The following is a 23,383-nucleotide window of genomic DNA, read 5'->3' as shown; positions in this document are numbered from 1 at the left end:
TATATTGCCAGTTACATTATATTGCAGAAGAGCAATTTCCCATTCTTCGCTGAGAGATTGTTGAATTTACTAAATTGTATTTCTTCAAGTGGTCGTCGAAATATAATCATCTGGATACAGATACGTTTTTAAATAGACTAGATCTACTAATGTATCTGGACCCAGATGATTTTATTTTATGCAACCACTTAAAGAGGAAATTCAACACACCATTTTTTCAGTGTAGACTTATTGTCACACTTTTGTGAACAAGTCACTCCAAGCGAGAAAAAGACAACAGAAGAGTTGAAAGAAGTTTCACTTTTATTGGACTGAAGTTAAATGAACCACAAAAGAGTTGAGAGAAGAGAGCAGTGGCATCTTTCAAGAATTGCGTGTATGTATGTGTGCGTGTGTTAGGGGTGTAACGGTACACTTGGGTGTATTAATACGTTTTGGTATGGCATATTTGGTTCGGTCCACTTATTAGCGCGAGCTTACGCACGGGCGCTATTGTCTGTTGCATGCTTGAGACAAGAGTGGCGACACAAAAGTAAGAGCCAGAGTTCAAAGGTCCCCCCGTACACTGCGGTCTCCTGTTTGGGAACATTCTGGCTGTCCTGTTAAAATCGCCGATTGGGGATAGTTACGTGGTGAAGTCCGAGGGTTTTATGGGCGGCAGGTAGCACGTCTAACATGCACGGCATCATCCGACTGTGAATGTTTCTTAGACGAGGGAGCAAAAACGTCAAACTTAAATAGCGAGATTTATCATATTGTTGCGTTCCAGTAGTTTGATTATCACGTTTTTATTAATCCAAGTACAACTGCTCACGCTCTTCTTTCTCCGCTGCTCCACTCTCTTGCCGTACGATGCATTCATGAACATGACTCAGCATCACGCAGATCCGACCACAACAGTTAACCCAATTCGTTACAATATGAACATTCAAAGATTTCAATGCTTAAAAAGTGTATACAATTTCATAAAGACTTTTTAAAGTTAATGTATTTTTTTCATTATAAAAATAGTTTTAATATAGTTAGCAATAATTGTAACTGTTATTGTATTTTTTTCATCACAAAAAGTGTAAATAATGTATGTACTGTAATGACAACTTGGCTTTAAGTTGAATACTTAGATGTGTCATAGGCTGTTGCTGCTGAGTGTTTAAAGATTTCAGTGTCTTAATAACTTACAAAATTAAGAGATCTTTATTGTTAGTGTATTTTTTATTCTGGTGTAATTTCTTAGAATATCTCCCAAATAATTCGCTTTTATTTTTTCAAAAAAAAAGTACAGTCTACTTGTCATCTTTTCGAAATAAACATTTTTTTAAAAAAGAAATCTTTTTTTTGTACCGAAAATATACCGAACCGAACCGAACCGTGATTTAGCGTACCGTTACACTCCTAGTGTGTGTACATACATATATATATACATATACATATATATACATATATATACATATACATACATATACATATATACATATACACATATATATATACATACATATATACATACATATACATACATATATATATATATATATATACAGATATACACACACATATATACATACACACATGAATATATACTGTATGTATATATACATATATATATATATATATATATATGTACGTACATGTATGTACAGTGGGGTCAATAAGTATTGGGCAACTTAAAAATTTGCAAGTTCACCTGTTTAAAAAGATAAGAGGTTTGTAATTAACATCATAGGTACACATCAAGTGTGAGAGACAAGACTATATATAAAAAAAAAAATCCCAAGAAATCACATTTCGTGGTTTTTTAAAAATGTGTGAAAATGGGTGGCCAATAAGTATTGGGCAGGTAGAAAACAAACTCAAAGACACCAGAGATGAAAATGTACAACTGCACAAAGCTGGGATGAATCAAACTGCAATTGGAAAACAACTTTGTGAGAAAAGATCAACAGTTGGAAACATTACAAAAGGGAAGAGGTATAACATATTCTTGGTCAGTAACTTTTGCTGGCCACCCATTTTCACAAATAAATTGTTTAAAAATCACACAAATGTGATTGATTCCCAGGATTTTTTTTTAACATTGTCTCTGACGCTTGATATGTGCCTATGATGAAAATTACAAACCTCTCATCTTTTAAATAGGTGAACTTGCAATTTTTTAAGTTGCCCAATACTTCTTGGCCCCACTGTATGTACATACATAATTGTCACTCTATTAAGAAAAAAAATAAAAACAAGTAAGCAAAGCATATACAAAAAAAGGATAAATGACAATGAGGATGGCAGCAATAGCAGGAAGTGGAAAGTTTTTTTTTTTTTATATTTTATTTTTCCAAAATGTGGTTGGCTTAGCAGCTTAACCACACTAGTCTGGTTTCTATTGCACCGGCAAAGTGCTGCTTATGAAGTAGAATCACATTCAAAAGTTACCGACACAGGTGACCTCAGTGATGCATAAAGTGCCCTTTAAGTTCCATGGTGTTAGAAAAAGATCTATTCATTTACATTTCTTGTACGAAACATGCTGCTTAATAATATTCAAGAGTTTTAAATCACAGCTTGTCTCTTTCTCACGCGCACGCACACACACTTCATTTTTAGTAATACTTATTAAATGTAATACATACATACATTTATATATTTTCAAAAAAAGAGAACAATTTACAGCATTATCAACAAGCCAGGACTATTCATGATAGTTTTACAGAAACTAGCCCCACATTTCCGAATCATGAGCCAACACAACATACGTTTTCATGCTGCTTTTCGGCACACTACGACGATATTCAGAGTAGCGATAATAACAATTAAAAAAAAAAAAAAAAAGAAACATTACATTTTTTTAAACAAGCTTGCTATTAATGACCGTTACAAAATGAAGTTTTGTTTTTTTTACATTTGAAATTCACTATCCATGATCTTTGAAAATTGGCAAAATAGTAAACATCAGTACAAAGACGTCATATTTCCTGAAGGAATCATAGCAAGGATTAAAAAAAAAAATTATATATATATATATATATATATTAAAAAAAAACAAAAAAAAGCCCCCAAAAAATGCTCCTATGGCAACATAGGAGAGGGGGCGTGGCAGACTTCCTGAAGTGTGATTGGCTAGTTAGATTGCTAAGGTAATCCGGTGTTGGGAGCCGTGTTAAGGCCTTGGTTGCTGCGCTAGCAAATGAAATGTTACGTTAGTTTTAGTGCTTCCATGCGGCGTAGTGGTGACGGGATGGTATTTCACACTCATGACGGGGGAAAAAATACTCTCCCTTCCCTGCTGGGAGCGGGGAGGCTCTGCCCTAACGTATAGACCCCCAAATGAAAGAAGTAGTAGGCATGTCGACTCACTGTACAGTCAGGTATGGCTAACAGTCCGGCGTTGGCTAACCACATGCTACGACAGCCGGTTCGGACACATTTATGTTGTATTTCCCGTTTGTCAATTCCGATAAATCGGAGGTTGCTTCGGATGCTGTTTTTCCTCACAGAGGCCCACCCGTTTAGTCAACTCCCTCAAAGCCCTGCGCGTTTTCCACGGCCATGAGCAGCTTCTCCCGCAGGTCCTCAAATGAGTCGTAGGTGGGAAGGTCCAAACGATTAAAACTGGCAAAAGAATGTTAGGTTAAAAACATTTCACCTGCTTCAAGAAGCAAACTACATAAATACTGGATTAATTTAGGTGAGGATGGCGGTAGGCCTTGTATAAACACAAAACAACATCAGCAGTATGTGAACATGAAATAGTCCCCTCCAAATGTATTGGAACGGCAAAGTCAATTCCTTGTTTTTTTGTTGTATACTTAAGACATTTGTGATTCACTAGGGGGTGGGCTAGAGTGGATTCTATGGCCATTCGGGCAGCTGAACACAAATCCGACAATCATTTAGACCTATGATAAAGTTTTACATTGGTTCCTGCATTACCAGGGGAGGAAAAAAGGCGAGAAAATTACTTTTCAGCCATATTGTTTAGTAAGGTGCATAAACATGGTCTGTTTTTGGTAAATGGGCTTTCACTCATATAGCAAGGTGCTCAGAGCCCTCTCCTGACGCAGCATCAGGAGCAACGGGCGTTCAATATCTTGCTCAAGGATACATCAACATTGTCACAGGGGCAAGGCATCAAACCCACAACCTTGTGTTGAGAGACAACTACTCTACCCCTGAGCCATGCCATGGTAGGGTGATATCTGCAAAAACATTTTTGTCACCAAAATATACAGAACAGCACTTTTGAAAAATCGCTTTGAAACAATATCAGATACAATCTAACCCAAGAATTTATTCAATGTTTTAAGTAGCCAAAATGGCAACAGAATCCACTTGTTTGAAATTCAAATTCCTAAAATAGGTATCGTTTGCCCACCCCTATTTTCAGATAAATAGCTGAATATCAGACAAAGGGTTCAGAAGTTCAGCTTTTATTTCATGGTATTTAAATCTAGATGTGTCAAACAACTCAGGACGGAGCAGCTTTTGTTTCAAGTGAACACAACTATTGCAACAGACATTGTTAAATGTAAATTGACTTAATTTTATACTAAATATATTATTTTATGAATAAATTGAAAAAAAAAATGTAAACCCCCTAATGGGGAAGTTGTGTGAATTATCAGGATTATTTAATCAAAACTCAAATAAAGAAGAAAAAAATTGCTAGTGTAGCACTATTTGATTCTTCCATAATAAGCGTAGAGGAAAAAATATTTTTTTCTCAATTCAAACGCAACTCATAAAAAATTTTTTTTTTAAAAATAGAATGACTGTGACATACCACGTGTGGGCTCTGGGCAGCTTATCCGGCGTTCCCCACTGCTCAATAGTGAAAAGCTGAGGACCGTTTGAACCTGGAACAAGAACAACATTTGGTCACAAGATTTTTTTTCCCTAGCAATAGTAGCATTTAAAACATCACATATTTATTTGAAAACAAATTGGAATTTGTTTTGTAGCTCTAGTTTTGCATTTGGTTGCTGTCCATTAAAAAAGGACATAAAAGGAGGGAGGAAGGAAGGAAAGACTACCATAAAGCTCAGCGAAGCCGTTCATGGGCACCCGCGACGTTCCCGTAACGAACTGGAGAAGTCGGATCCTCTTTTCGGCATCCATTAACAGGACAACCTGACAAAAGGCAAATCATAATAGACAATTGACATTGCATAATCTAAAGGCAACAACACACATCCAATGACACATTGCACCACTGAGAAACAATGATGTAATTATTTGTAAACAGCTGAGTAATGATTTTTTTGGGTGGTCACAGTGTTGTGCTATAAGTGGAGTAGTCTTCATATTAAAAACGCGATATAATCAAATGTTGACGGTTTAACTTTCGGCACTTTTAGTACATAGTACTGGATACACAGTATCTAAAATTATTATTAGTATTACAAATATGTTTTTTAATCAAAAGTATTGTAATTAGTGTACTTACAGTAATTGTTTGAATTAATATATATAGTTTAGCGGTGAGCTATTATCCCACTACCTTTTATTGATATTTTCAGCTTTTGCCATGGAATCGTTTCAGTTCAGGTATCGAGGTAAATCAAAGTCAAATTGTTGGTATTGTGACAATGCTAGTTGGCTCCGTCTTTAATGGCATTGCGAGTTCTCCCCTTTTGTAAAAACCAAATGATAAAGACCAGCAGCTAGTAGTAGAGCCAGCCAAATGTTTAAAACACACCGTAATCTAAAACCTATTCAACTGTAAAGACCGGTTTATGAAAACAAAGTAACAATGACTGGCTCCATTCTCGGTGATGTTGTGATGTTGTAGTGCTTCGTATTTGCTGTGTGTTTAAGCCTCAAATCAAGCCAAATGATAAGCGGGAACAGGTTGAGACTTTCATCAGTGCAAACAAGTCTGTTCTTTCAAACAGACTTTGATCTTCAAAGTTGACACCAACCAGAGCAATCACGTGTTTGCATCGCAAAGCAAAACAACAACCAGACGGCATGAGCATACACAAGCAACAGACTGACCTTCCAGAACCACTGAATGACCGGGTGGTTGGGACAGTAGCCGTTCTTGTAAACCGTGTGCTGCCGCCAGTCGTTGACGTCCACGTCGCCCAGGCCGCACATGAGCAACTGCACAAACGCAGCAAGGCAATCAACTGCAAGTCTTGCGTTCAAATGTTCAATTTAGTTAATAAAGGCAAAAAATGCCTACCTCCAATTCATTTTCATCAAAGATCTTGATCAGATCTATTTGGATGAGCTCTGTGAAGCCCTGAAATCAAAGAAACGTCAGCGATTTTACTCACATCAGTGTGATACAACACCGTTTGAGGTTACATTGCCCCTTAGTGGCGACTAGGCAGTGGTGCAGAAATACCTCCAGGAAGGCATTCATCTGCTTCTGCACCCGATTGACGAACCTCCACTGGATGACCAGACTGTCGGGAGACAAAGTGTGTCACAACCGGAACCACTTTATTGTCTCTAAACATGAATTGTTACAGAATTAAGGCTCTCACTCGATGTATTCCTTCTTGTTGTCATTGGTGACCACCATGTCCGAGCCGCTGGGTTTGAGGTCCACCTGGTACGTCTTGGTGAGAAAAAAAATAAAATAAAGGTGTGAACACAGATGAACATGGCCCTGCACCCCCCGCAGATACATAAGACAATCGTACTGTATCTGTCAAATATTCCTGCTTCCGATTGGGGGATCATTAGGGCGAATTCGCTCAGAGTTTATGAAAGTATAAGGACGGAATTTGCCCAAAATGGCCAACTTCTTGTTAAATTCCAGGCAATGGTCCTTGCTACTTTTTTTTTGTGTCTCCTGTTATGATGAAACTTTCAATTCAATTTCATGCTTCTAAATTAAATGGGTTTTGGTGCTGAATTTTTATTCATTTTGCCCTTTTTCATGACCAATCCTCTAAATGATCAAGCAATTTTGAGGCCATGCTTGGTCCACATTACATAGCACGGGCAAAAAAACTTCACAATTTAGCATCATCCTTCTGTCTCGGATGTGGTCTTCCAATTGGCATTCGTTTTCCTTGAGACTTTTTCGTACATCCACTTATGATAGATATGACCACCCAACTACCTGTCAATCAATAAAACTGGCGTTGGGGGCTAATTTATTTATTTTTATTTACTTTTTACTTTCCATGCGGTTTTACTGTTATGGAGTGTGCTTTGAGCAATTGTGTTGCGGACCGTTCCAACACATACATTTTCACCAGGATATACATTTGCAAAACAACTTTGAATTTTCTCCTCTTTACATTTAAAATCCAAAACACGTGCCAATTACACTCTTATTACCACATAGCCACTTAAAGACCTGACAGAGTTGGCGCACACACTTGGCTCGTCAAAGTTATAACACTACAAATATCAATATTGACATGATTTTATATTGCCATTACAATATTTTAATCTCTGTGCAACCTTCAAAATTGCAGATATATTACTTGGCACACCCTTTCTACCCTGTAGTGACTTTGTTTTTGTTTTTTTAAATACAATTGTATAGAGGAAATGTCACCATTTTGCAAAAACAACAAGACAGACTCTTCTTTTAACCTCAAGCACCCACTTCAAAATCCAGAGAGAGTTTGCACACCTCCAAACCTCAGGTTTTTTTATTATCATTTGATAGAGGATTTAAAAAAATATTTTGCAGTAGCAAAATCAATTCACAGTCATTATACTTTTAATCTCATGCACCTCCCAGCTGTGAAAACTCCTGTTTGGAATCCCTGCTCTACATGCACTACAAAAACGTTCAAGAAAACAGCTTTCTAATGATATGGTCAATTCAAACGATATTAGGCAGCGTCACATACCTGTCCGAAGTTGTCCTCGTCGATGCAAAACCGCAGGTCCAGCTCCGTGGGATCGTTCTCCAGGATCCACTTGAGAGAGTTGTAATATTCACTGTCCTGCAGGAAAGATGGAAACATTTCAAACCGATTTACAGACCAGACTCAAGGGCCTCGGGGCTGCAATGACTCACCACAGACTCCATGTCCTTCAGGGAGATCTGTTTACCCAGCATCATCTTGTAGAACGGTCGTATGAAGAAGCCTGCAGGGGGCACAAGTGAGTTGCGTGTGAATGTCAGAGACTGAGGGGGGGGCTGTCAAAAAGAGTTCAGAAGCTCACCGTCCAGTAGCTTCCCATGAAACACGGCCATTCCCGCTACGCGTCCGATGAATTTGAAGTAAGAAAGGTGGTCCTCGTTGCACAGGCCAGAGTTTGGGTTGATCTGAAGGGTGTAATTGTCTCTGCACATACAACACGCCAACAATCAATGCAATCAATCAACCATTTTGCGGCCACTTCCATCAAATGTATGACCTTTCCGTCACTAAGGCTGGATTTACACACAACATGGTTTCACTGAGAATGACAGTTTTTTACTCGAGTGACACAGTTTGGATTTGTGTCATGACGGTGTGAACAGCGTGCAATGACCTAATTCGCGCAGCGGCCTAATAACTTATTGTTGCATCCTTTTTTTCCATTTGTTTTATATATAGAGCCTAGCAGTGTTTTCATACAAATATTAATTAATTTTCGACTTACTGAGTTAGTGTAAGTTAGGAACAGAATACGGCGCATTTCGATTAGGAAAATCCAATGAAAGACTTTTTAAAACATCGCGGACACCTCCGTATGTAAAGATGCGCACTGACCGGGGGATGGATGGTTGATGGATTGCATGTCGTCACTTTTCTTGTGAAAAGCGGACAACCTCGAGATTACCTGCAGGTGCTAAGGAACATCTTAAGCAGAAGGTTTTTCTTTTGTAATAATTTTAGACTAAAGAAGTCAAAAGCAACGGCTATACTGTCTATTCAGGGGCGTGATCACCTGACATGACTGTTGTTTGTGCTACCTTTACTCTACATTGCAAAGAAATGTGAGGTAATTGCTGGCGCCGACCAAAGCAGGCAATCAGGAACCTTCCATTATATTCCCTTGTTTTGAATATGGGGAAACAGTTTGCATCAGGATGGATTTTTGAATGAGAGGAAGACTTAGTCCAAGTGAAAGGATGTATTAACAAGTCCCAGTGGGAAAACAACACCTCAGCCAAATGGCAGTGGCATTTTTTTTTTTCTCTGTTTCAAGTTGGCAGAACTATTTCTTGGACTTACGTGGCGGAGTATTCAAAGAGACCGTAGTAGGGGTTGAACATCTCCTTGGACAAGAGGAAAAACCACTCTCTGGCTACACCCCCGTAGTCCAGGCCCTTCTCCGACTCAAACTCAATCCACAGGCGCGCTTTCAGGACGTCGGGCTTTTTGAGCGACATGATCCGACGGTACGACTCCTCAAAGATGTTGTTGCGGTGGAGCTTCATCTCAAACCGGTTGGGGATGTCAGCCTGTAATTACACAGATTAAAGAGTCTGTCAAAACAAATTGGTTGATATCACACACACCGATGTTAATATAGTGTCAACTATAACATTACGTCTGTTTTACAGTAATTTAACCAAACATCTTGACAATTGTTCCCAAGTCATACAAACTAATTTAATTTGACTAAATGGTATGTTCAAATGCAGCCAATGTCACAATTAAGGTACGTTAACCTTATTGCGACATTTTCTATGGGAAAATAGTTTTTAATTTATTTCAACTTGGAAGTCAACCAGCATGACTGAATATAAAATTGCAACCTTTTTCCTAGAGTCAGTTCCACCACTTTATGAATCATGTTATTGACCTTTTTAGCATGCTCTAACAGCCGCTCACCTAACAATTATTTATGCTCAAGATTAAGACCCCCCCCCAGCAGTAGAAAATATCATGCAACAATGATTTGAATTGTTGATTGAGAAAAAATGATCAGAGACATTACAGTCATTAATATTCAATGAGCTCCAAAGACGGCGGGAAGCATTTGCAATCAAGCATCATTATGGAAACTTTATGGAGGTTTTCCATTGTAATAATATACTGAAAATCCTGGTACCCTACTTACCGGTTTCTTTAGCTTTTTCCGAAAGTAGTCATACTTTTGCTTGAACTCTCGGGAATATGGGACCGCCTGCACAGGAGACAAGACAAGCAATTTCAAAAAACTACCAGCATCCTCATGAATGAGCAACCTTTAACTCATTCGGCTCCAGACTTTTTCATACCCTTTGTGAATTGACATAAATATATCAATGGGATGGAATGAGTTAAGTATGGACAATTTAACACTCTTGTGGCAATGGAATCACCAAAAATTGGACATCAAATTGTACTGCTTGGTCAAAACATGTTAAAGTGTCAACCTCAGAGTCGCGCTGTACAGAATTGACCCGAAGGTGTTGGCATGCTAAGTGACTAAAGCGACAGACTGACAGGAGGATGTCTGCAGTGTTAACAGAGGAGCATGTGTCGTTTGCAATGCATGGAAATCATCAGCACCGAGTGGAAACTACTCACGGGTCCGGTGATAGCAGGACTCTGAAGGCGAGGGTCCTCCCACTGTGTGTTCTTCGTATCTAGATGAGACAAAACAAACATTGCGATACTTCAAGACCCAAGGCCTTCATCGAGTAAGAGTTTTATTTCATTGACAGTGAATCCCAGCCAGCGAAAATCCACAAAGAATTGACGCCCCCGCCTCAAGGTATTTGCATGTGCATATAGATGCCGCAAATCACTTAAAAAGCAGAGGACCATAAAGCACCAACACCATGGATGCCAATCGAGCATGTACACTGTCTTCCGAGTTATCTGTGCATCGAAGTTAGTGAACGATACTGTACATCAGGGGTGCTCATTACGCCGATCGTGAGCTACCTGTCGATCGTGAAAGGAGTGTGAGAAATGGGGCCCAACCGATAATGGATTTTTGGAGGCTAATGCTGATTATCGGCAGAAAAAAATACAGATTACCGATTAATTGCCTGATTAATTACAATGCAAAATATAACTTTTTTCCCCCAATGCATTTTAATGGGTGTCAATTATACACAGATTTTCACTATTCGTGGGCTACCCTGGTCCCTATGCACAGCGAATAGCGGGGTCAACTGTAAATAAATGGTTAAGGAAAAAAAAAAAAAAAAACGTTCCTTTTTGGTTCACAGGTCCATTGTCATATGTGTGATTGTTACCAGTAGCTGAATGTGCATGTGCACAACATTCATGTGCAACATTTAACATTTTTGTTTATTTATGATGCAGTATGTTTGTACTTGATTTATTTATTTATTTAATCTACCCAAATAAATTGTGACTTTTGATTGTGTAAAGTAGTGACATGCAGGTCACTTCCTTGCTCACCTAAGCATTGCACACAAAAAAAAAAGATTTGCTTTGTTTTGAATGAAAGGTCTATACAATGACCTTATCAATAAATTATATATTTAAGTATACAAGGTAAAGTGACCAGTGTCACTTGTGTACAACTGCTGTAAATGGTGAGAGTACACACATGTAAAAACAATCAGCATTTTCTTATTATTTGCCCAATTATTTTGGGCCAATGTTTGAAGGGCCAAAATCGGCTGATTTAATCAGCTGGCCGATTAATCGGTTGGGCCCTAGTCAGTAGCTCTCATGGCATTAACTCAATCACTGCCAACAGTCCCAGTTTTATGCTATTGATATAACATACTGTAGTTGCCTGTTAATGGCAGTGAATGAATTAAAAAAAAAAAAAGAACAAAAAAGACCTCACCTATCATCCGCTGTGGAAAAAAAAAAAATCTGACGCGCTTCCTGTTTTCTATTTTTGGTTTAATTTAACTGCATATCATAGGACATACTGTTTGACATAAATACGTTAGGAGATGAGTAAGCACGACATGACCCATTGAGTAATGGAAAAGAAGAGTCTCAAGTGTCATCTTACTGTGGTCAATGTAGAACGTGCGTCCATCTGTGTGAACTCGCTCTTCCCACCCGGGCTGCAAAAAAAACAAAATGGTGGATGAGAAGGGTGAAAAAACAAAAACAATCACCATATAAAACAGGCCATGCTCAAATAGTCATTCAAATCTGTTCTGTATTTCAGACTTGATTGAACTTGTCCCTCTTCCCCCCCCCAAAAAAAAAAATAGCAAAGCTCAATCAAACACCCCAAAAAGAGACTTGATGGCTTTTACGTTTTTTTATTTTATGCATTTATTTTTTTTAAATTATTTCTCCTATTTGAGTCAGGACTGCAAAGACACGATGGATACCACTACACATGACACAGAAGGCTCATCACCACGACTATCACCACCGGCTTCTGGTTCATACCGGAGAGCGATCACTTAAGAGTCACAGGCCACACACGCACTCACCCAGCACCGGGAGTCAGGCAATTCCAGTAAGGAGATAAAGGAAAGAGGATTGAGGGAGGTGAGGGGCCTTAAAAAAGGCCAAGTCTACACTCCTGAGCTATAAAGTCCACAAATGTGGACACATGCAGTTCCAACCTCTGGTTTCAAGTTTGCTTTTGTCTCTCATTAAACCGCCATCTTATATAATAATATGCAAGGCTTACTGACATTTGCACTGCATGATTTTGTTTAGGATAGTTTAATACTTTTTATTTTTTAATTCTATGTTTTATTATTGAAACACAAACTTTGAGATACTTTATAATCCTCAAGTATGTTTTCCTTTAATTAATTGGCCAATAAATCCCTTAGCAAAAATTTCACTCGGCCAAATATCGGAATCTGCATCAGCCTCAGAACATGCATATCAGTCAGACCCTATTTGTATCTGTGTTAAAATGTTACTTGAAACATTGCCGGTGCAATTAATAAACATTTCATGACATGACCGTTTTCACTTTGGAAAGAATTATTCCACAAACAAATAACCTCAGTGGTATTTTGCGTTTAAGTGGGCCAAATTGGACGTCCACCTTCAAAGGCAACACTGAACATTCCTCTGTACACTCCTTGCTAAAAACTGTGCAGGGTGCTGTTGTCCCTCAGTGATACAGTTACACAGACATGGCGTAATCTTAGAGGCCCCCGAAAGAGAGAGCCAAAAGGGAGGGGTGCTGGTGCAGAGGCCGTGCGGAGAAAGAAAGCTGGAGGGGGATGAAAAATTAGGAAGAGGTATAACCCATTCATGCTGGTCACAAGAGAGAGAGAGAGAGAGTGACGATGAAAACATAGAAAAAGAAAGCGCAGTGCTGTCTGCAGGCATGACGTGACCACAGCGTGGCAGACCAGACAGGTAAATAGGCAGGCAGAGGGAGGGAGCCGACCAACCTCCTCTGGTAGGTGCTGCCAAACACACACGGCCCCGGGAGGGGGGGGGGGGGTTTGCGAAGGAAGTAGTGGACATTATTAGATCCACCAGAACAGAAGAGAGAAATAAGAGAACAAACACACACACACGCATGCGTACACCAACCACGCTCGCCATAAGAGTCACATTGTGGCGCGACACTAATGCTTGCTCCCTTTTCAAAACAATCCCATTTCCAGACCACACACCCAGGGTTGCCTCTATTCTCGCAGCACTAAAAAGGAAATGCCTTGCACAGCCTGATGGTGAGACAGCACCTTAATCATGGGCCTCAAGACATCAAACAATGGAACTTCAAAAGCCAAACGCCAATAAAGTCACACAGTCGGAAAAAAACTTAGGCAACGCAAAGTCGAACAAAATCCATGTATGCAACACTGCAGCTCATCTTGCTCTGTAAGCATCTAACAATTAACTTTGTCTTTTAGTGATGCCATCACGTCACTACCGGTGATTAAAAAGAGTCATTAAAAAGAAAGTTACTTAAAAAGAAAGTTACTGTGATGTAACAATCGACGATAGCTGTATATTGGTGAAAAGAAGCGGTACCCCAATTATAATTAAAAAAGAATAAAAATAAATAAAGATAATAGGGCTGAAATAAACAATTATTTTAGTAAAAATGTTAACTCCAAATCAATGCTCCGCATTAATAAAGATTCAGTTTGGTCCGTAATCTGTCTAAAAATAGGCAAAATATTTATTTTTTATTTTTATTCAACACGAAAGGTGCTTTCCATTAAAGATTCCAGAATGGTCTGGCCCCTCTCTGCCCTGGTCTCTGTTGCTTTTTCATTACAACAGCTACCAATCAATTGGGGCGGGATCAACTGACCAGGGTGGGAACGTCCGCCTCCTAGTGCAAAACCTTTCCGCTTACGCAGCAATGCTAAAAATAGATTAGCTTTTGGGCTCACATATACGCTATGGCAGCAGAGAACGACGCCGGAGCGAACAAGCTTATTTACTGTAATTCTTTCACGGATCCGAACAATGACGTCATAGATATATCACACAAATTAAGATATTACAGTCCATCAGCGATTTTACATAATAAGCGAGTTTGATCCAGTCGAGCAGATCTGTGTCAAGACTAATGTGTACTGTATGTACTGTATTTTTATGAACTGGCAGTGTCCGGCTGTGTCCCGCTTGCTGAAAACCAGGAAATGGCACGTGCAATGGAGTTACATGCCGCATCACTTATAGAAACGCCTACATCTGTTGGCCAATCAGATGACAGTAATGTCACGGCCCCCCACAACCTGTGTAGGTTTATTATTGACATTCCGAGGATTTGGACTGTTTTAAATTATACATGGTTTTTAAACGATTAATCGATTATGAAAATAATCATCAATTTATTTGATAGCTGATTAATCGTTGCATCTCTAATGTATAACAATAATTGTAAAAATGGTTTATAAAGACTTTACACTATTTACTGTAAGCAGCAAAATGTACTTACCGGAAGAGGGCCGAGTTCACCAGGCTCCATGGAGTTTTTAGTCCTCATATGGACCGGATACTTTAATCTGGGGTCCTCCTAGTTTTTGGAGTAGAGAAGGTGAAGGGAAGGATGACAAAATATTTTCGATTTTAGCTAATTATTTTTATATATAATTCAAACAACTCATTAAAATAATGCAAATTAAGAGAAGTGGCATGCTGAATAGAAGCACAGTGTTACCCACCCAGGTGGTAGTTCTGCTGTTGTGGTCGATGAAGAAAGGCCGTCCGTTGGGGGCTATCCTCATCTCCCAGCCAGGTGGCAGGAAACTCTGCTGGGCCTTGTGCTGAGACTTGGGCGAGCTGTAGGGCGACGGCTGCGGGGACTGAGGGTTGGAGAATGTGTCCTTCACTGCACGCCGCGCCTGGATGTTGTTGGCCCCCTGAATGAAAAATTACAAAGAGAAGCATCAGTCCCAAATGTCCAAAGTAAACCTTCAAAAAACAATGAAACCCTATACGGTTTGTCCAGACTGATTGACTTCAATACTCCACAATTAAGTGAAGAGATTGAGATCAACTTGTCGCTAATTACTTATTCTTGGCTTGAGGAGTCTGAATCGTTTGTAGCAATAGAGTGTGGTAAATGAAATTAGTGAGTCACCTTGATTAATTTAAATTATCTTCAACATTATCTCTAAATTCAGAGTTAAGGTAAGTGAGGGAAATATGGTAAAGTAGAAAAACAGCTGAGCAGGGTTTTGAACAACTTAATGATCCATCCCCATTAAAGTGCATGGATTTATTTATTTTTTTTAACAAATTTTAATGTTGTATTAAACAGTAAAATATCCATGTCGCAATGAACGGTTTCTCGAATCGAGACACATTATCATGGATTTAGCATTACGCTTTGAAAATCATCCGAGCGGGGCCAGCGCGATGGCGTAATTGTGTAGATGGCGGATATGACATAATCAAGCCACATTTCTGACTTGCTGGCGGTGACGTGTGTTTTTTGCACGTGTCTACATCTTAAGATGGGTTCAAATGACAATGAGCCAAAGGTAAAAATACTGACAAAAGCCCAAAACCTTTTCACTGAAAGCTGACAACAATAAGCAATGCCCAGTATGCCAATGATTCACTGAATTCACTTCCCATCACTTTTAATGAAGATGTCAGTGCCAAGTCATAATAACCTTGCTCAGTTAACTTCTTGTTCTCATAAGCTTTTAAAAGCAACCACACAAAGGCTAATTAGTGTTCCATCATCACAAAGAAATCACTCATTATCACGTGCCGATCCGAATTTAACATGACAAAACATGTTAATTAACAGAGTCTAATCTGGATGTTCTAATTATTTTACTGTTTTTTTTCACTCTGCCTTTGACTCCGGCGGTGTGTTATTATCACATAAGCCTCCACACACCTTAATTAAATCTCCGCCAGGTCGGCTCTCTCGGTAGTTCGCCAGCCAGTGATAAAGACCCTGTACCGCACACATCCTATCTTAATTAGCCACATTTTTGTGATGTATTTATCATGGCAATGCAAGATTCGATAGAAGTAGAAAGTGCTCCTTTGAACACCTTAAGAGTATAGAAAAGATAAACGCTGTCGTTGATTTACTCTCAAAAGAATGCTCCGGAGCAAAATTTCACAACAGTGGAGGTGAGGAGAACTAGTTTGAGGAAAGAAAATGATCACCCAGTTAAGCGCGGTACACACAACTCTGGAAAAACTGAGATAAATTAATAAGCCAGGTGATCATTATGGGTCATTTTGTAAAACGAGGGGTGGAGAACCTTGCTTTTCTAATCCTTAACTCATTCACTGCCATTGACAAATTTACTTCATCTTTTCACAGTCCAGCCATTCAATCCCAGGAACTTATTCATATTTTTTCAAACGTTAGAGAGGGTCTGAAAATGTCTAGCAGTGAATGAGTTCATTCATCTGTATGGCGCTACAATCGATGATTTGCTTGTTAATTCCTCTTAGGCCGCAGGTTCCCCACCCCTGTTCTAAAGGGGTTGCGGTGGACTGGGACGGGTGACTACGTCTCACCTCCAAAGGGGTAGAGAGGGTGACAGTGGGGGAGCTGAGGCTACGAGGTCGTCGGACTTGGGGCTCATGGAGGTGATTGTTGGAGGCATTAGAGGAGGCATTGGAAGAGGGGGAGGGGGCAGGTGTCAGGGCGGCGCTTGCTCCTGACGGTGAGGCCGCCCCTGCTGAGGTGCTGGCTCCATCTTCAGTCAGCTGCCGGGGAGAAAAGCACTTTTGAGGTTAAGATGGGTTGGAAACTAACATTACACATGCCACTCGTCCACTCAACAGTCGAGTGCAGCGGGAAACCACACTGCATTAAATGCATCTGTAAGAATAAACAATAGCCCCTTTTACACTGCCTGTAAAAGCCTGCATTTTATTGCAGTTCTGTATAATCGCCAATCGGCGCTGACAGAACAGGAGGATAAAGTCGGTCTTTTTAACCAGAACAGAAGGGGATGCAGTCTGCACTGCACATTGCTGTGTAGTTTAACACTTACTTTTCCCGCCCCGTTGTCCGACGACTATTTTCTACATTGCACCACTTTATGATTCTGGCATCATCTAATTATCTGACTGGGACGGAGCGTAACTGTGTGAAAGCGCACACGGATGCGGCAGTGTGCCATTTTGCTGGGTTGCACGTTAAGCGGCAGACAAATAAATACCCCACCTTCTGTTACATCTTCTATGTGATCCAAAGAAATATTTTATCTGAGACGAGAGGGATGCTAGAGGAAAGTGAAGACTGGACTGTAATACTGCAGCGCCTAGAATTAAATTGCAGCAACAGGGTAAGCTTACATTATTAACATTGAGTTAAGGTTTTCATCGTTTCTAGACCTGTACCCTCAAAATGTCTAAGTTGATACAATAAAACTGCGAGACCAATGAGCAACCAGCAATAGTTTAGGGATAAGCGCGTGACTACATTACCTTGCCGACAAATGGGTAAAACTATCTTTCGTTTTTTTTCTCTCCTTCTTTCTTGACCATTTAACATTAATTTGTTGTGGGAAGTCATTAAAAAAAAAACAAAAAAAAAAACCAGGAAGAATCCTTATACAGATTTCAAAGGTGACTATTTTTTTTATTATTGCATGATTTCATTGCTCTTTTTCCAATGTATGGATTAAAATACAAAATATTACCAGTTACTATTGCTATTTTCATCTCATCTGTGTCGGGTGCAACAGCAATATTACTTGTGTTGTAGAAGAGCATCATTACTTTAAAACATGGGCTACTAAACTGATTCTATGGTCCTTAAAACAGGTTTTTTGGTTTTCATTGTGCTCTGCTGATTGGTCACCCAGGTAACCTTTGACCAGTTAGTGAATAGTCATACTAGTAGTTGTAGAATAATGCTGGGCAGAAGACTTTCCTTTATGTGGATGTAAATCAATCTCAGCTGAAGTCGGACTGGACAGCATACTAGTTTAAACTCCATTTAGCCTTAATTGATTCAAGACACAATTAAAGAATCCCGCAATCTACCAAATTCTTAATGACCCATTAATCAATCATGCCCAATACTTGTTTTTGCCACTCATGAGGTACTAGTTTGGCACACTTAAAGTCCCAGCTGACCAGAAATAATACCCAGTACTTATCTTACGATGAGTAGGTACTGTGCAGTGGAAAAGGGGCACCAATGAAAAATACATATTTTACCTTCGCCAAGGTTATTAATTTATTTGTTTTTGTTTGCTAGTTAGGATTGTAATAAAATAACACAGTGCACAAAACATCCAAATTAAGGATCATTCAGCCTTGGCGAAGGTTTACCAAGTACTACTCAAGTTCCGCAACGGAATGCTTTTGACTGGGATCCCCTCCTTCTGATCAATGATGGGAGACAGATGGGAATCGGACAATGAGGGCAGTCAACAGATGCACAGATACAAACATAACCACCAAGATAAAAAGAGAGATTTGACGTCCATCTCCAACTAGATTTGACAGAAAAACACAGTGGAAAGAAACACGGGAAGGTGAAGACATGGCTCCGATCCGGAGTGTCAGAAAACACTAGACAAGAGAAGGAAGTCCCAGAGGTGGGCACACACACACACACAAAAAAAGAGGCCGCACAAAAGAGAACAAGGGGACGCAAGGAGACGCCACGACGATGTTGACGTAAGTTCAGCTCCCGCCTCCTTGACCTGCTGTACCTGCACAATGGGCCTAGTCCAGGTAGTGGTGCGGTTGTTATGGTTGACGTAATAAGTTCTCCCCTTGGCGTCCTTCCGCTCCTCCCATCCAGGGGGCAGGCCCGGGGTGGTCAGGTTGAACGCGGTCGCTGTGGGAGACTGGCCCCGCCCGGAGTGGAGAGAGAGCAAAAATAAATGAGTCAGAGAAGATGGGAAGGTGACGTATCTAGGAGGGAAATGTAGCATGTTTGTATAGGATCAATTCAAAGGCACGGAACCTTATGTCAGTTGAGGGGTACTGCAAAATATCAATATGGTGAAATCTTGCAATCTACAAATTATGACGATTTGATGATTGAATTGTGACACCGTGATAATATATTTGTACGATTAAGATGTTTTTATATGTAACATTCAGTACGGTTTTGAGGTGCAACGGAATGTTTTAGTTAAGGGACAGGAAGCGCAACGGCCTTCCTGTAGTCACGTATCTACTCAGTAAAAACAAATACAGAAGAGTTCAGCCTCTGGCTAGCGGAAATCAAACTAATTACCTCATTTGAAAGGCCATATCATGATCGCAAATTTCACTGGAGCAAACTTCAAGTAGCATTGAATTTACCTCTCCTGGGTTATTCAGATGGAGCCAGATGGTTTTTATAAAATAATAATAATTTACTGTTGAAACTAAATAAGATTTAATCTGTACTATATTAAATAATCCACAATGTTTTTATAAAATAATAATTCATTGTTGAAACTAAACGAGAAGCTTTAATCTGTAATATAATATATCATCATCTTTCAGAGTATTGTAATTAACTTTGTCAATAAATTAAATCCTGCCTCTCATCCAGTCAGGTGAGATAGATTCAATTTCATATTTTCAGTTTTTTTTTTCTTTCATTAAATTTGTTCTTATTTTACAAAAAAATATGACCTTAAAATCAAGGTACATCCTGAACTGATTTTCTCTTCAAACTGTTGTACAATAAATTCAGTACAAAACTTTGGAGATAAATGCTTTTTATGACATCGGTGTTTCATCCAACCATTGTTATGGAATTATAGGTATTTAAAAAAAAACAAAAAACTATGCATACATTAAGTGTACATTTTCTGTTGGTAAATTACATTGCATCATACATATGGTAGATTTTTCTGCTGATAATATATAGTATCATGAGTTAGGCTACAATTCGCACCGCTGCAAGCAGGCATTAGCTGGCAACAGAATAGATTTATAATTCTGACCTTTGAAATGTGCATGGTAAAGACAGGAACAATTCAGGAAAAAAAAACACGTAAATAAGTACAGTATATGAAGTCGTGGATGGATGCAAAAATAAAGTGATATACAAAAAAAAGAGACTATTGCTGCAATTAAATACTTTTAGCATGGCCTCCTTTCCGTGAATATTTCAGTCAGTGTTTATAAATCAAAATATCGTTCAAGTCGTTTTCAAACGTCTCTCCAACATGAAAATGCTTGTATGAAATAAGGTAAAGAAAATATTGCCAACTGTAGGGGATGTTTTTATGAATGTATTAACCAAGAGGTGCAGAAAGGTTGTATTGTACATAAACTGAGACATTACCGTGGTATCCTCACCACCTGAGACTGTTTGAGCTCTGGTTCTTCTGGAATAGGAACGCTGCTGGTGGCAGACAACAGTATTGTCAGGAGGGGGCATTAATAAAGTGGGCAAAGGAGGGTTTTTAAGGTGGGGCAGTATATTGAAGAGACTGAAAAGACAAGGGTGGCGACAGAAAGTGATTGTGCTTGGGAATGGAGTAACTTTTGGGGGTAAAGGGGAAAAAAATCAATTGAGGGAATCTAGAAATATTGATTGTGAGGTGGCTGGAAGGTACTGCAGTTGTGACTGGTTGATTGGATTATGCAAAAAAAAAAAAAAAGGTACAGTGAGTTAACAATATATTACAATTTATGTCAAGTGCAAGTGGAGTTTAAAATAAAAGATAAAAAAGGCTATGATGGAGCAATGTCATAACCTGGCAAAAACTGAGGCAAACTAGCTGCATCAAATAAGTCTGGTACTGTAGCCCACTGTAATACAAACAAAGACGCACGCAACACTGTAGAGTGATCACATCAAAGGATGCTACACGAACACTCACGATATTGCCACATAACGCAAGATCACCTTGAATACGGTGCAGGGAACTCCACACTGATAAATCTCACGGAATGTTTAAGTGCCTCTGTCTGTGCTGCTGTTTTGGTTAGCAACGGCATTTAAATGGACTCTGTGACCTAAGAACTAAAATAATTACTCAACGACAAGTTTTTTTTTCCTGATGGGAAATGGGTGTCGTCTATTTGCGTTCAGTCGACGAGGCACACTGTGACTTAATTATATGTGGAAATATGGTCAAGAGTTAGTAATATATTTTATGCAGGGTAATTTTACAGCAGTGTTAGATATAAGCATGGCGATACATTTTTACGTTTTAAAGGGTTTTTTTTTTGCAAAAATTACTGCATTAAACGTGTGCACTATATATGCCTACTAAACCTGAACAATGTTGCAGTCACGGTACCCGCTTGGTTATTGGCTGAGGTTAGCAGATGTCTGCCTGATGACACCAACCACTAATGGCAGTCATTGTTGCTGACATCAGCACTTGTAGTATTCCTTTGTTTAACAGCCCTGTGACTCAACTGTGTGACAGCCTCAAGAATCATATGACAGTCGGACTTGGAGGCTGTGACTAATAACATCTTAAATCATGTAAGGGTTTCTAACTGGAATGGTCATAGTGCTGAAGATTAAGTGTTTCCTTTTAAGTCAGCTATAAGGACAGGAAGGAAGCTGTGCGGTAATCCTAGTGAGGCAAGATGAAAGGAAAGAATGCTAAAATAAGAGGGAAAAGTGAAGCGTTAGCAAACAACACCTGTCCGGCATGGTGGGGGGAAAAGTGGGGTTAATGTGTTGTACACCCACAGCACCGACAATGGAGATGTGAAGGAGAAGCCTAAAAAAAGCCCTCAGGGAAGATCAGAGTGCTCAACAGTAACAAAACAGAAAGGGAGGAAGTAGCACAAGAGAGGTGACAGGACGGACGGAAATATAAGCGTTGGGAAATATTTACCGCAAGAGGAGGAGGCTGGGCCTGATCGCTAACGCCATCCGTCATACTGGAAGAGCGCAGTCGGTTTGACAACTGGGTCTGTCGAGAGGAGGAAGACATTTGGAAATTTTTCACAAATAGTTACAGTAGGTGGTTTCCGCCAGTTTATTTTGATTTTGCAACTACAGCGAACCTGTTTCTATTGAAGGGGGATCCATTCGCACACTTACAATACATGAAATTCCACGATGTAGAGGCCATTAAAAATAAAATAATTTCTATCTATCTATCTATCCAAATACACATTCTCAAAGACAACAAAACAAAACATTTGAATGCAAAAAAACCCGTATGTGCTGTAATGCCTATGTTTTATAAACATACATGTGCCTTTAATAGGCGCAACCTGGCAAATACTTATCGTGTGTTACATCGGCATGTCTGAGAGTGACAGCGTTCATTGTGCATTGTTTGTGCTGTTTTCCCAGTATTCAATAAACGGCAAAAAAGTGCATAGGTGACTGTTGTTCTTCTTTTCCACATACAAGGGCCTTACAGTGAATAAGCACGGTGTAAAAATTCACAGAAAGCGATCGCTTGAAAAAAAAAAAACACGATATATCAGGAGCATCCACGAACTGCGAATATACCGAAGGAAAACTATGCTAATGGGAAGTGGTTCATTTTTGGGAAAATGTCATAGAAAAAGCTAAATAGTTGACCCACTGTCATTAAACTTTAAAGATATCCCCTTAAAGAACTATAACATTAGATGGTTTTATTCCGCACCAGAACAGAGCTGGGCCCAGGCACTTCGCCATTGGTCTCGGGGGTGAACGACAGCCTCAGGCTCAAATCGTCAGAGAACTCCTGGGAGACGGGCGTCGGCGGGGGTTGTGGGGTCAGCAAGGATGACGTGCCAGGATGGGCCTGGGCCAGGCTGTCATTTGGGTCTTCCTCTGTGATTAGCTCCCAGGACTACAGACAGACAGTAAGAGATTCAACCATGACAGAATAATAACACTACTGATTGGAATGATAAACCCACGATTATGGGATGGGCTCAGGCTAAACTCTTTAACCCATTAAGGCCTAAAGCGCCTGTCTCAACAGCTCCCCAAAACCTAAGGTCGCCTTTGGAATTACCCTTGAAAACCTGAAGTTCTCCCAGAAATTCAACACTTACAAAATGATTAATATCTTAGCCCCTGTAGCAAACATAATTCCAAAAGAATTAAAGAGCTTAGACATGTGGCTTTCCCACAGGCAGAATTTATTATTATTTACTGTTTCAATCGACGACGTAAAAATAACGTGTCAGTGCAAGCGAAGTAGTATTTAAAATTGTTTTTTTTAAAAAACGAGTGGTGATTACCATCCTCTATTCTGTTACAAAGACGT

The 23,383-nt window shown here is 39.5% G+C and overlaps 1 protein-coding gene across 5 annotated transcripts in view; it reads right to left on the bottom strand.

Annotated features, from left to right (window-relative positions):
* Positions 1 to 285: 285 nt before the first annotated feature.
* Positions 286 to 23,383, bottom strand: part of nedd4l (NEDD4 like E3 ubiquitin protein ligase) — a 49,862-nt gene continuing 26,764 nt past the window's right edge. For 3 of the 5 annotated variants that reach the window (XM_086053129.1, XM_086053130.1, XM_086053125.1), the window contains 21 exons: positions 22,772 to 22,960; positions 22,004 to 22,081; positions 20,488 to 20,547; positions 18,911 to 19,048; positions 16,755 to 16,946; positions 14,927 to 15,124; positions 14,701 to 14,778; positions 11,830 to 11,884; positions 10,413 to 10,471; positions 9,961 to 10,026; positions 9,129 to 9,358; positions 8,131 to 8,252; positions 7,982 to 8,052; positions 7,812 to 7,907; positions 6,483 to 6,556; positions 6,341 to 6,401; positions 6,176 to 6,235; positions 5,986 to 6,093; positions 5,022 to 5,118; positions 4,772 to 4,844; positions 286 to 3,600 (listed from right to left, as the gene is read on the bottom strand). In XM_086053129.1, the coding sequence (XP_085909255.1) occupies positions 3,498 to 3,600; positions 4,772 to 4,844; positions 5,022 to 5,118; positions 5,986 to 6,093; positions 6,176 to 6,235; positions 6,341 to 6,401; positions 6,483 to 6,556; positions 7,812 to 7,907; positions 7,982 to 8,052; positions 8,131 to 8,252; positions 9,129 to 9,358; positions 9,961 to 10,026; positions 10,413 to 10,471; positions 11,830 to 11,884; positions 14,701 to 14,778; positions 14,927 to 15,124; positions 16,755 to 16,946; positions 18,911 to 19,048; positions 20,488 to 20,547; positions 22,004 to 22,081; positions 22,772 to 22,960 (2,208 nt within the window). In that variant the 3' untranslated portion in view covers positions 286 to 3,497. The remainder of the gene's footprint in view (positions 3,601 to 4,771; positions 4,845 to 5,021; positions 5,119 to 5,985; positions 6,094 to 6,175; positions 6,236 to 6,340; positions 6,402 to 6,482; positions 6,557 to 7,811; positions 7,908 to 7,981; positions 8,053 to 8,130; positions 8,253 to 9,128; positions 9,359 to 9,960; positions 10,027 to 10,412; positions 10,472 to 11,829; positions 11,885 to 14,700; positions 14,779 to 14,926; positions 15,125 to 16,754; positions 16,947 to 18,910; positions 19,049 to 20,487; positions 20,548 to 22,003; positions 22,082 to 22,771; positions 22,961 to 23,383) is intronic. The other 2 variants (XM_086053126.1, XM_086053128.1) reach the window with 2 other exon arrangements.

The sequence above is a fragment of the Filicampus tigris genome, chromosome 15 (assembly GCF_054856515.1).
Source record: "Filicampus tigris isolate MCC_2025a chromosome 15, RoL_Ftig_1.0, whole genome shotgun sequence".
NCBI classification, from domain to species: Eukaryota; Metazoa; Chordata; class Actinopteri; order Syngnathiformes; family Syngnathidae; genus Filicampus; species Filicampus tigris.
The sequence above is the reverse complement of the archived record's forward strand: the minus strand, read 5'-3'. Positions and strand labels throughout refer to the sequence as shown.